The sequence below is a fragment of the Anarrhichthys ocellatus genome, unplaced genomic scaffold (assembly GCF_004355925.1).
Source record: "Anarrhichthys ocellatus isolate YVR2014 unplaced genomic scaffold, GSC_Weel_1.0 scaffold55, whole genome shotgun sequence".
Classification (NCBI taxonomy): domain Eukaryota; kingdom Metazoa; phylum Chordata; class Actinopteri; order Perciformes; family Anarhichadidae; genus Anarrhichthys; species Anarrhichthys ocellatus.
This window is the reverse complement of record NW_022280085.1, coordinates 701,613-715,255: the sequence shown is the minus strand read 5'-3', so window position 1 is coordinate 715,255 and position 13,643 is coordinate 701,613. Positions and strand designations below refer to the sequence as shown.

Here is a 13,643-nt window from a genome sequence, read left to right as displayed (position 1 = left end):
GAGAGAGAGAGAGAGAGAGAGAGAGAGAGAGAGAGAGAGAGAGAGAGGCATGTGAAGCGTGGACTTTATTACGTTAAAAGGTGCAGGTGAGAAAAAGAAGACGGGGCTGGCGCAGCATCAAACAGAAAACCTTCCATCTTACCTTTTTGTCTGAGAGACCAGTTACCTGGTCCACATATTCCTCCTGGATCATGAAAGCGGCCAGGTTGGCAGTGTATGAGGCCAGGAAGATGACAGCGAAGAAGGCCCACACCGACACCATGATCTTACTGGTGGTGCCTTTGGGGTTCTGCACCGGCACGGAGTTGTTAAACACCAGACCCCACAGCAGCCAGATGGCCTTACCGATGGTGAAGGATGGACCGTGAGGCTCTGAAAGAAACAACGGACGGATCAGCTTTGGTTTTGAAACCGGCGCGTGGGTCACACAGTTGGTCCGCTTTTACTGGTGGGTCTCCAGCCGAGCAGCGCCTTTTGCTCAGTAGAATGAAACCTAATGTCTTATTTGATTCCTGAACCAGTCCAAATCTGTTGGACGAACTGGAATTGTAATAACTTTGGTGATCACGCGACTTTTCATGTAGCGCCATAATCACGTCAAAGGTTCAATTAGTCCATTACTGTCGTTTGTGACCAAATACCTGCAAAACTAATGGCATTCACATCAGCCTCAGCTGCACCTTTCAGTGCCAGCAAGTTAGCGTGCTAACAAGCTAAACTAAGCTGAAGAACATGGTCAACATTATACTTGCTGAACATCAGCCCTTCTGTGTCTTTGTGAGCATGTTACCACGTTACCGTTTAGCATTTAGTAGCCCCACAGAGCTGCTAGCATGGCTATAGACTTGTTATTTTAGATCACTTATATGGGCTCTATACACATACATCACACATGTGTCACACATTCATTTTTTTTTTGTATAATTTAGGGAACTGTGTTGGTCCAATTCACCAGTGAGCTGGCAGCAGACGGGTTCATTCCAGCCATTGTGCTGCGATAAGCAGTTGGTTCATAATTTGTTGTGTGGGTATGTGTGAGCGCGCGCGAGCGTGTGGGTGTGTATTGTTGTGTGGGGCTTTTGTTCACGGACGAACTGACTTCATGGTGCCAAACATCTCCTCCGTGAACTTTTGTGAAGAAAGTTGTTTAAATGAATCGGGCAGAGACTTTACAAATCTGCAGTCAGGCCATTGATACATCGTTACGTCGAATCCTTTTGAGTCCAAACTTCGATCTGCACTCTTCGTGATACCAAACTCCCACCGCGCAACAAGCAGATAAAAAAACAAGGAGGCACACAGAGAAGAGAACAGCGCTTTAGGGAGGAGTACATCTTCTCCAGAACATGATGAAGGATGAGAAGAATGAAGGGAAAAGATAGCCATTGTCTATATATAGCCACTTCAGAGAGCTGTGGGAAGACATTGATTATTTTTTTTTTTGTTTCTTATCTTTTTTGGGTGGGGGAGATCTAACACAAAACTAGCCCCTAGCTGTCAGAGCTGACACGTGATTTTTTTTGGGAAATATGGAAATGAATGCAAAAGCCTTGTTCGGTGTGAAGGAAGCGGCACTTGAGGTGTGTTGGATCCCAGGCAGTGAGACACACCTGCGAAGGATCAAAGGAGAGCAGCGTGGAGGAGGAAGAGGAGGAGGAGGAGGAGGAGATGAAGTCAGAGGGTCAGCGAGGAAGGCTGGTCTATATGTGGAGACGGCACCGCGGTCTGTTTGTGCATGTCTGTGTCTCCGTCGGTCTTTGTGCACCGCGAGACAATTTGCACAACTGCAGAGAGAAAGCATGAGCCTGCAGAGCCGGACCCGTGCTCCCCCCGTTTGGTGCAAATGACTAGTTACAGCATTACTCATCGTACGCTCTCTCTCTCCGCCATGTTCTCCGCATACTTTGGATCCTCGATCGCTGACTTCACCAGCAAAGATGAAAGCATTCCATGGTTTCACTCCCTCGTTGAATGTTGGAGTTTGGTGGACACTCGATTTGGATTCCAACATCAGACTGTTTCTATTGCCAAAAACAATTTTACTGCTTTCATGTGCTGATGATAATCTCACATCCAGGACTTTTTATGTTGGCTGCCTAACATTCTGCTAGTCTGACGCTATTCAGAGAATCAGAAACCTGACAAAATGCCAGAAACTTAAAGCCAACAGGAAACCGAACACTGGGGAGGGCTGGTACCGGTGGGGATATGAGCCACCGACTTCCACTTCCATCATTTCATCTATCAACTTATCAGTGCAAATGGTAGTTTGATGCCACAAGAAAGGGAGTAAATGAGAATATTAGAGGCATCTGACACAGCATGTGTGTTAGAAGTGAGATTTTCAGATTCACCAAACATCATCACTGTATATCAAAAGGCAACCCTGTCCCCAATAAAATGCACTTATCCTTCATCCAGGTCCTTCATTTGTGAACCACTGGACAAAATATATAATTATACATCACTCACAGGCTACACGTAGCTTGTGCTTCAAATCAGTGCTGACATTTTTCAATATTGAACCAGCACCTTGATCTGATGACCGTAAAGCTAGCGCCTTGGGTTGCTCGTGTTCAGCATGAACAGTTTGTGTTGGCAGAGACACTCACTGTAAGACGCGTTGGTGTCTTGTAGAGAAACGTTATCTGGACAGCATTACTGTACATTTCCTACACAACAGATTTGCTGCGGAGTGCTGAAAACTCTCGCCTTCATTCCAAAGTAATACGTCACTTTGAGCGCATGTTGCAACGGTATCATTTCTCTGGTAAATTCAACCTGAGCGTGCCCTCCCATCTGGTGTGGTCTGAGAGATGAAGGAGAAAATATCTGCAGCCATTTACATCTATATCCTCAAACAAGTAGAGCCCTCCCACAACAGGTACCATAGACCTGTGTGTGTGTGTGTGTGTGTATGTGTGTGTGTGTGTGTGTGTGTGTGTGTGTGTGGGCGTGTGTGTGTGTGTGGAGCTGGAGCCTCTCACCTTTGCCGTCAGCCAGACAGCGGTTGTAGCCCACAGGGCTGAAGTACTCGAATATAAACACAGCCATTGCTGACACCAGCAACAGCATCACGAACATCATCACCCACACATCCGCGCTGAAGGGCTCTGGAGGGCAGGAGGGAGGGAAGAGAGGAGAGGGAGAGATGAAGGGAGACGAGGGAGGGAGGGAGGGAGGGTGGACGGACAGAGATTAGGACAAGAGAAGAGAGAGGGAGGGGGAAGAGGTGTGTAGGAAGGCAGAAGACGGGGGAGACATCAGGAGAGGGAGGATGAGGGAGAAAAGAGCGAGGGCGGCAGAGAGAGAGAGAGAGAGAGAGAGAGAGAGAGAGGAAGTGAAAAAAAGTGAGAGAGGGCAAGAGAGATATGCAAATGTGGAGCACCAGATTGAGAAGAGGAAGGAAGAGCAAGAGAAATGGAGTGGGAGTGGGAAATATAAGAGGGCAAAGAGACAGGGAGCGAAAGAGAGAATACATAAACAGTTAGCCATATTATCAAGCACTCCAGTCTGCCTCCTCATCATACAAACACGTTCAAACATGGCTCGAATCACATGGGTGCACCAAATCACTTTCTGAAGGTGTACAAATGGATGTCAACCAAAGGTGACCTGACAAAGATCCATACAGCGAAAATGTACATATTACATTAAGTTCAAACTTTGGCTAAACTCATTCCAAAGAGTCAAACAGTCTGCGGGAAATTGTCAAACATTTCGCAAAACTGGCGGAAATGGGCGTGGCCTACACAACACGATGCAGCTAAATGTATCGAACAAGTAGATGTAGAGATTTAAAAAATGGTGATGTACAGTTTGTGAGCGTAAACCTCCATCAGCAGCAGGAGGCTGTTAATAATGAGCAGCGCTGGATGCTGCGCCGCTCACCTAAGAAGGCCGAGGGCGAAACTGTGCCATTGCTACGGGAGACCATGACGCTGATGCCCGTCTCGATGAAGGGGACGGAAAAGTCGATGACCTCTGACCTCTCCTCGTTGATGGTCAAGGAGCCGACGGCCATGTGGGCGTTTTTTAACACCACCTGGTAGAGAAGAAAGACGAAGAGCGGCCATTATTCAAACGTCAAAAAAACAAAATCAAGATAGTTATTAGTTGATCGTGAAATAAAAACCAGCATTTAAACACAATCTTAAAAATAGTTCATCACAGCCATGAGGTGGACATTCTCCCATGTCCCGTGCATTTCTTTGTCCATTTTGATGGTCCTGCTCTCCTTTCTTCTGGACGAATGAGTAAATGTGACTGAGCCTCTTCAGCAATCTAATACATCAGGAATAAATATTAGGTTTTAGTGCCAGCGCCAATAATCCAAGAGCAATATCTTCTGTCTAGACGCATCGCTTTACGGCGAAGTTCAGCAATCATGAAGACAGAATCCATTCCCCCAAAATAACCGTTTTTTCAACCGCCCGCCTTGCGGTTCAGCAACAAGCTCATTCCGAGTAAAAGGGGAAAAGCCAGCGGCGCTATCGCGGTTGTCTCTGTTATACATGTATTAAAGCATGCGGCAGATTCAGGCACTCTCTCCGTTAGCTGTCGAAAAGTATTTTTGGGGGAATGCAGGAAATGAAATCGGACATTAAAGCAGATCGGACAGGTTTGAGGGGGAAAATACATCTTTTTTTAAAAAGCGGAGGAAGAATTAGAATGAGGTAGGGGGAAGCAATGAAACACGGACTTGGAGACATCAGAGACAAAGACAGAGCAGGAGGACAACAAACAGCTCGGAGTGGACACTCGTGATGCGCGTACCCGGGGGGGGGGGACAAAGAGGGAGGAAGGAAAAAGTGGGTTACCACAGTGGGTCATGGCTGCTTGAAATAGCCGCCCCAATGCCTCTCTCCTTCCTCTACCTGCCTCGCTCCCGTCACTACACAGGTGGTATATTTAGACCCTAAATCTGTACAGCCCTGCAGCACAAAGGGGACTGTCTTACTGAGTTAATAAGGCGTTTGTATCTGTGTGAGTCCAAGCTCCAGTGTGTGTGTGTGTGTGTGCGCATATGAGTGAGTCATAAAAGGGGAAAAAGACAGAGAGACAGAGAAGCGAGCGAACCTTTGTTCCCCATCTGTGAAGTGCACCTTTACAGGCGTCGAAGAATATCGCACATCTACTCTGCACATTATCTGCAGTTTTCAAAGTGTTTGTGTCTGCTAGCAGGCGTGCATTTGTAACTTTTTCACTCTTGTTTGTTCTGTCAGCATGTAAGTACGGATGTGTGTGTGTGTGTGTGTGTGTTGGTGCCTGAATGTGCGAATGTCTTCCCGGGGAGGAGAGCGAGTCCATCCAGCAGTGTACTCACTTCCCCTCTCTCTCTCTCCACTCGCTCTCTCCATCTCCCTCCTACGACTTGTTCTCTCAGCGTTATGAAAGTGACCCGTGTGGGTGTTATTGAGAATGAGTGAGCGAGGATCTGCGTTTGGGTATGTGTCTCAGCTGGTGTGTGTGTGTCTCTTTATGCGACTGTTCTGGCGAGGCCAAACTCATGTAATCAAGTGTATTGCCTCTAATATTTTAGATTAGGAGTGTTAGGGGCAGCACAAGTCAATGCAGCCCATGAAATCTGACACAGACTGCCAGAATCGAGTTATGACAAAATGTCGGCCATCTTAAAAGTGTTCATTGATTTTTATTCTTCCCTTTTTGATCTTTTTTCTTTCTTTTCAAGCTGTGGCAAGTTATGCAACGGCCCTCAGTTATCTCTGTGAGGCACATCCTAGAGGGTGTGTGTGTGTGTGTGTGTGTGTGTCAGCATCAGCTTCTGGTCCATTAAGGGTGAGAGATATACTGTAGTTTTGGCCTCGTTCCATCTGTAGAAGGACACGGGTTGGTTGTGTTAGATACAGCAGATATATACGGTGTGTGTGTGTGTGTGTGTGTGTGTGTGTGGGGAGATAAAGTGACATTACGAGTGTGTCCTCTCTGTCCACATATAGAAACAGTCTGGGTGTGTGTGCCTGTCTGTGTCCATGTGTCCGCATTCACGCATGGATTCTTTTATTCCTGTCATCGTTCATGCATAAGTGTCCCTTGTCTGCGTGTGTGTGTGTGTGTGTGTGTGCGCATGAGCCATCCTCCTAATGACCATTCATCTGCGCAGGTGAGGAGGCGGCGGCACATTACGGCGCTTTTAGTCCAGAGGAATGCGTTTATTTACAGGTGACCACACTTCCAGCTCAGTGCCCACTAAAGACACTTAACTGGCTTTATGTAACAGATTAAATGGGTCAGTTTAATGTAAATTGAAGAGCAAAACTTTAGAACAAGACACGCCACCTTGACTGTGACTTCTGAAGGTTGCTCAAACTTCGGCCGTCCACACAAAGAGACACAGAGCGTGTCGTCAACCTGCGACCTTTGGGCTCCTATCGATCCGTTTGCCCTTTTTGCTTCCTTAAGTAATAGCCAAAGTCAGTCGGCACGGCTGTGGGTTTGAGCACGAGAACAGACAGCGACCTTACCTCGGGACCAATGTCGATTAGGGAATTTCCTCTCCCTCATCTCAAACACCTATGAGCACACAGCTTCGTCTTGTTTGCAGTGTTAAAGCTATCTAACTGTAAAATGTGCACTTCAGCTGCCAGACGTAAAAAAAAAAGATTATTTGCAGACGATACAAATTTGATTTTGGAAAAGAAATTGAAACTTTTAAAGCATTTTACTTTAGCAAACTATCTGAATCAAAGATGTTCTTTGGTAATTGTGTAACAAACTTACAAAGCAAACTTATGATAAGTGATGCTGAAACTGAAAAGGAGTCTGAAAACAATAAGATGTTTGGGTGTGATGATGATAGACGATAAACCAAGTTGGCAACCACATAGATATGATATCAGAGCAAAGATCTATTGACTTACTGTACAAGTACCGTTCACTTATACAACCATACATTAGTTATTGTGTGGAAGTATGGGAAACACATATAAAACAAATCCAAATCAAATTTGTATAGCTTTAAGAAACGTAAATAAAACCACTTTTCAGGAACAAACTGGTCATGTAATTAAAGACCCTAAAATACATGGACTTGGTAACTGCACAACGTGAAAGTGTCAATATGATTTGAGATGATGCTGTATGTTTTTTTCTGGAATCGTCGTGAGGAACTGAAAATGTGTAGCAGACATTACTAAATACTTTAATGGGCAAATATAAAAGTGTCTGATCCGAGTGGTACGTTGCCGTCAGTGTGCAATGTTCACAGTGTTTTCTACTGGACCGTTTTGTCGAGAGTAATTTCAATTTCCTATTTTCCCCAAATTGTTGTTGAACACATTTAAATGTCAACTTCTGCACTGACTGATGACTGCTCGGTGCACCGAAGCCTCGAAGCTATTCTCCTGTCCTGGCCTGGACTCGCTGCCAAATGTGTCTCTCTGCGTCGCGCTCTGACAGATCAAACGTCTTAACACCGACGTTTAAACGGCAGCAGCATCAATAATGATAAGAGGGTGTCGCAAAGTGGTGAATTAGGTGCAATCTCCATTTGCACGCTTTGCCAACAAACTGCACTAATGAGACTGTCATATCATTTACACACGCATGACCACGACAAGCACAGAGAGGCTTCACTTGTTGACCTGCAGGCCTCTGACTGAACATTTAGCAGGTTTTCAGTAAGACACAGACGTAGCCATAGGAAGACTGACACACACGAGTTATCTCCTCACCTCTCCCACCATGCCGTTCCACGTCCCATTGATCTTCTTGCCGTGCTTGCCGTTGGTGACCAGGTAGAGGTCAAAGGTGAGCTTCACCGTCTTGGCAATCTTCTTCAGGATGTCGATGCAGAATCCCTTACAGCAGCGCTTTATGTAGATCCCCGAATCCTTCGTCTGATTGCTGCAGAGACGGACGAACAAGGTGGACAGACGGACAGGAAAACGAGTTAATCGAACGTGTACTTCTGTCGGAATCGGCATGAGTTGCTAATTGTGGTCGTGATTTGGTGGATGTGGCACTGTCACTCCCGCACCGACGGAGTGTGAAGTGATTCTACCTCTGGCTCTGTAAAGCTGTCGCGGGAAATTAACATCATTCGCAGGCAACATTTAGCCATTTCGCTTTTTCCTTTTCCCTTTCTACTTTGGTCACGTCTGCAGCAGGTAGTCTGTATCTAACTGTGCCAAGTTCAATTCTCACAATAACCTGATACTTAACAGAAATGCATTTCTTCTTGACATGCGTCCTTACTCTTGTTCCTGTCTGACACTGATTTGGTATATCTGAGCTGTAAGTCTCACAGTGTTTTGATCTGTTTCCGACAGGGTATGGTGTTCCTCATGCAGGTCCCGCTGAGTGGATCCACGTCTTCCACGATGACGAACGGAGCCTCCTCCAGCGTCACGATGGACAGGTGGTCGTCCTCCCTGCTCGCCGCGCCCCCGTACAGTTCGTGGCGAGGCCACACGTGGTACTTCATGGACAGGGAACCGTTCTCCCATTTACCCACCTGCAGAGACACGCGGCAAAAACAAAAGCTCCTTCAGATCGCCTTAAAAATGTCAGAAGCAGATTAAGATTTCAGTTTCACCAAGGGGGTTAAAACGCAAACACGGTTCATCAACTCAATGCTAACAAAAGCAAAAATACATACATGACATGAATCACTTGGCAGGAATCTAATTTCGAAAATGAATTCGGGTCAAATTCCACGCCGCAGTGAGTCCAGTGCATCAAAAATGACTTCAGCTCTGCTCTTGCGGACAGTTAGAGTGGAATGCTTTGGTATTTAGTTAGATGCTTAGTATTCAAAAGCATGTCATTCTTTAGGGTCGGTTTTATTGCCTCATTTTCTGGGTTTATCTGTGATTAGTCCGTCTGTCAATAAAACAACAGTATGGTAACAAAGGAACAGGAGCATGTCATGACAATAACAAACTGCACAAATGAACACATGGACGTAGAAAGCTAGCGGGAAGAGAGCAGAGAAGAAAAACCCCAAAGGAGGAGAGGAGGGAAAAGGCACCCAGCATAGAGAATGAGGAAAAGGGTTAACGGGAAGGACACTACTGAAACGGGGGGGAAAGAGCAGAATTCAGATGAAGAGGGGAGGCTTGGGAGGGAACTGGATGGAGAGATTAAACAAATAAAAAGAGAAATGTGAGGAAACGGCTACATTTGCAGAGAGAAAGAGTCAAGTGTGGCTGAGAAAGAAAGCCGGACGTGGAGCTCTTTCAGACGCAAAATGCTGGCTCTTCTGCAGAGGAGCGTCCGGCTGCAGGTCTGGAGGGCACCGCCAGCACATTATGGCTTCACTTCAGTTAGAAAAATGTCCCCGTCACGTGGAACCATACCTGGCGACTCTGCCTGCGCCCTTTCCTCTAGAAGGGCCCACTCGGCCACTTACACGGAGAGGAAGACGTGGGTGGAAATGGATATGGATCGGCAGCTAATTGGACACACAGTAATGGGAGAGAGAGGGCAGGACAGGGAGCCGAGGCGCGAGTGTGTAAAGTCTGGTTTGCACACTCGTTAAATATGTAAATATACACACACACACACATGCATCACTCCAGGGAAGACAAATTTGCCAAGGCTGCCTGGAGTAGACAAGTTAAGGCTGTGTATCTCTGGGGCACAATGCAGCCTTCTGGACCGGGAAAAAAAGAGAGTGAGCGGGAGTTAGTGAAAGAGACGGACAGGGATGGAGAGAAAGTAGGGGAGGGAGGTAGAGAAGAGGGTTCAAATCAGTCCGAGGGGAGTAAGCTGGACCTGGACACCGCGGAGTCTTCATGCTACTTCAAAAAGGTGCAGTGTAGGCACGGTTGTAGGAGCTGGAACTCATTAGGATCCAAGAAAAGTGGTTCAGCTGGAAGTCAAGCTAAGAATTAAACATGAGCGAGGGAGCGGAGGGGGGGAGGAGGAGGAGGAGGGGGAAGAGAAGAGAGGAGGTGGTGCAGACTGCAAGGGGAGAAAAGAGAGAGAGAAGAGAGAGGGGAGCGATTCACCTTGTTCTCTGATCAGAGGACGGAATATAGATTAGAGAGGCGGAAGAAAGAGAGAAACACTGAGAATAAAGAACAGGCAGAGTGGAAGGAGTCAGGCGGCAGGACACAGACACAATGGAGGGGGAGCGTGAGGAAACACAGATGCAGGCTGGTGACTTTGCAGGTGGCGCTGAGCATCAAGTTCGTTTGAGGGTGTTGGTTCGGTGTGTGACTCAGGATTAATGTTGCCCCGTCTGCACGGCCGACGTCTCCTCCACCTGTACTTAAAGAATGTATTACTCGAATCCGTTTCTCCATCTGTACAATAGAGCTTTTAACCTTCATATTCAGAGAAAGCTGACTGTGCATATACAAAGTTTGTATTTTTACTCGGTCACACATGAGCCAGCCGCCCAGTACTACCACAGTCTTTTAAATTGCAGATAATCGGATTCCTGAATTACAGACACGCAGACCAACTTCACCGTCTACCTTGTGAGCATAACGGATAGACTGTAAACGGTCGTTCCTGTGGATGTGCATTTTCATTTTCATTTGGGAAAAACAAGGTAATAAAGTGTCAGAACGAATCTGTGCAATCGTTTGTCTTGTTTGTTTGTTCAGTGCTGCATTACCGAGCACCTGTAGCTCCGTGTAAGAGATTCAGAGGATCCTTGAATGACATTTGACTACTGGACTACAAAAACATGTCAACGCTACAACCTATTTGGCGGTTTCCAGGGGGGGGAACCGAACTTCCTCGCCCTCCTCACTTGTGCTGCAAACTAGTCCGGGCTGCATTCCCTCCAGAGAACTGAGCTGCCGACAGACAACACCAACTGGCGGTGTCTTTACTCAAATGGCCCTCCGATGCCAACAGAAACAGCATCATCCTGCTGCAACGAATGTGAGCGTGGGCAGTTTCTGTTGGCTGCTGCAGCCGACGCCAATTAACCCCCAGAGAGCCTGTGTGTGCGTTACTATGCATGAAAGTTTTCCTTCTCACTTGGGACAGAAGTGTGCTTCAGGAACTAGAAAAGACAACCAAGACCAGCGGGGGCCAAGCGGGGCAGACGACCATGGAGTGAGTATTTTGGACTATTATCAGCTGTTCTGTTGAGTCGTCTCTTTGTGAAATGCTGAGTGAATTTATAAGTTGGGCTTTTATTATGAAAGGTAAAAACAGTGAAGGAGTGAAGCTGTAATGTGATGCTGTTTTTACTTTATTATCTGCAATAGTATAGGCGCAACTCGGCCACAGTACGTTTTGACTGGCCGTCAGTAACTTGTGCGCAATGCATCCTGGTACATGTAGGCACTGCCGGCACGGCTCCACGAAAAAGGAGGACTCAGCTTTCTCGGTCAATAAAGCGCGCACTGAGGAATTTATTGCTCCATCAGCACTGATTGGCCATTGACATTAAAAGGTGGCAAATTGACCCTGTAAGCAAATCCGACCATTACCGAGATGATTCTTAGCGGAAGCCTACGTACTATGAGCAATGTGCAGCACAACATGCGCATAATATTTGTCCTATCTGAAAGTGGAAGTCTCTACTAACGATGTACAGCATGACCACTTGATGATGATGATGCTGCACACTCGACAAATGATATGTAATAGCTTCCCAAACTTTTAAAAACGAACAGACCAGCATTCTTACTACCTCATCACTCTGGAGCCCGTGGGCTGTGCCGTGTGTTGCTCAAAGGCACCTTCGCCGAGTTGATAGCATCTAATCAGAGCAGCGCCTGTAAAGCTTAAGGCTGAAAATGCTTAAAAAGTGAAAATCAGATGATAAGAGATGCAGGTAGACAGACAGATACTCTTGGACCGATCAGGTACAGTACTTAAAGGACACCGCTGAGCATAGATGTACACACTCACACACACACAACTTTCTCCTTCTCCTCTCCTGTGTGTCTCTCACCCTCTCCCACTGCCTCTCCTTGTTGAGCAGAATGATGACCAGCTTGGGGTGCATCTGGTATCCGTCCTCGCTGAACGACAGATTACGCCCCTCGAACGTCACATTCATCAGGTACCTGTAGAGGGAAACATCGAGTAGAGAGAGACAGAGACTCATTGAGACGTACATCGCTTCCTGAGAAAAGCTCTCGCATGTTTTATTTGCTCCACGCGTCGATACCATGACGCAGTTTCCCCAAACATTGAAGTTTCACGGCATGTCGATCTATCTTTTTAAGCATTTATCTTTTCAGACAAACCCACAGACATGACCCAAATCCATCATCTGCCGGGAAACAGCTATCGGCCGATGTCTAAGCAGGGTTTTCATAAACAGATGAATGTTCATTAGTCATCAGCTGCAAACAGGCAGTTGAGGAAAAACAGCATTTTGAGATGGGACGGAGGAGAAGCAATTTTTTCCGATCATCCCAGGTTCAATGTGTTCACTCTTACTGAAGTGAGTTTGAAGAAGTCGTGCATCATTTTGGGAAATATGCCCGTTTGATACCACATGTCTGTCCATTGAATATGAAGCTACAGCCAGCAGGTTAGCTTAGCTTAGCGTAGAGGCTGGACACAGGGGGGACACAGCTAACACGGCTCTGCCCAATTACAACAAACCCCCCCCTCTAAAGCTCACCAGCTAACACGTGATACCTTGATTGTTTGATTTGTAAAACGTACTCACTCACTGGGAGCTATGTGCTGAACTCTTTCACGGCTGGGAACAGTTGCCAGGCAACCAGCTGAAATCCGAGGAAGTCAGTTGTCCCGGCCAAGAGATAGTTCATAACCCATTGTTTGTTTTAATGAAACGACAATGTCAAAGAAGTATGATGTGTTAATTAGAGAGCTTTAGAGGTGCTGGTTGGTGGATTTTGTTACCGTTGGACAGAGCCAGGCTAGCTTTTTCCCCTTGTTTCCAGTCTTTGTGCTAAGCTAAGCTAACCACCCCATGTTTCCTTGGCTGAATGGAGATTTCTGCTCGTCTGCCTGCCAACCTGTCAAGGAAGTGATGCTGACATAATAAAAAAAACACTGAACTCCTCCATCCTCATCATCCCGTCCTCATGGCAGCTCAAGTGTCACCAGAATACTGAATGTGAAATCACTGCTTGGACATGACTATTTTATTATATAAACATGCCATTTTTAAATTGCACTTTAAATCAGCAAATACAAACAAAAGCATTCAAAATGAAATATGCATTATTATTATGTACTTGTTTATCTAGCTGGACACATGGATGACTAGATTAAAAAAAGTTGATGACAGCGAGCTCTGGAGAGACAATATGCAATGCAGCAAGTACAAAGAAGTACTAGCCCATATGATACGGCAACAGCAGCTTGTCAGATCACTGTGTGTCGGTGTGTGGGTGTGTGTGTGCGTGTGTGTGTGTGTGTGTCTGTGTCTGGCTCTGTGTGTCTGCTTCTGTCGGTGTGTTCGGCTTGGCGCAGAAAGAGAAACGGAGAGAAAGCAGCATTGTTTCTGTCAGGTGAAATCATTTCACCTCCCTTCAAGTAAACACAACACACACACACACACAGCACTCAACACTGTATTCTCTTGCAGTGATTATGGTGGATGTGCGTGGGAGTGTGTAAGTGTGTGTATATGAGAACAGGAATGTTTATGTCAGGCGAACTCAAATCACTTCACTGTCATCCCACACACACACACACACACACACACACACACACACACACACACACAC

The 13,643-nt window shown here is 46.4% G+C and overlaps 1 protein-coding gene across 7 annotated transcripts in view; it reads right to left on the bottom strand.

Moving 5' to 3' along the window:
- Positions 1-13,643, bottom strand: part of grin2ba (glutamate receptor, ionotropic, N-methyl D-aspartate 2B, genome duplicate a) — a 122,071-nt gene that overhangs the window by 18,060 nt on the left and 90,368 nt on the right. For all 7 annotated transcript variants that reach the window (XM_031870819.1, XM_031870821.1, XM_031870818.1 and 4 more), the window contains 6 exons: positions 11,885-11,999; positions 8,268-8,476; positions 7,695-7,866; positions 3,892-4,045; positions 2,988-3,113; positions 143-372 (listed from right to left, as the gene is read on the bottom strand). In XM_031870819.1, the coding sequence (XP_031726679.1) occupies positions 143-372; positions 2,988-3,113; positions 3,892-4,045; positions 7,695-7,866; positions 8,268-8,476; positions 11,885-11,999 (1,006 nt within the window). The remainder of the gene's footprint in view (positions 1-142; positions 373-2,987; positions 3,114-3,891; positions 4,046-7,694; positions 7,867-8,267; positions 8,477-11,884; positions 12,000-13,643) is intronic.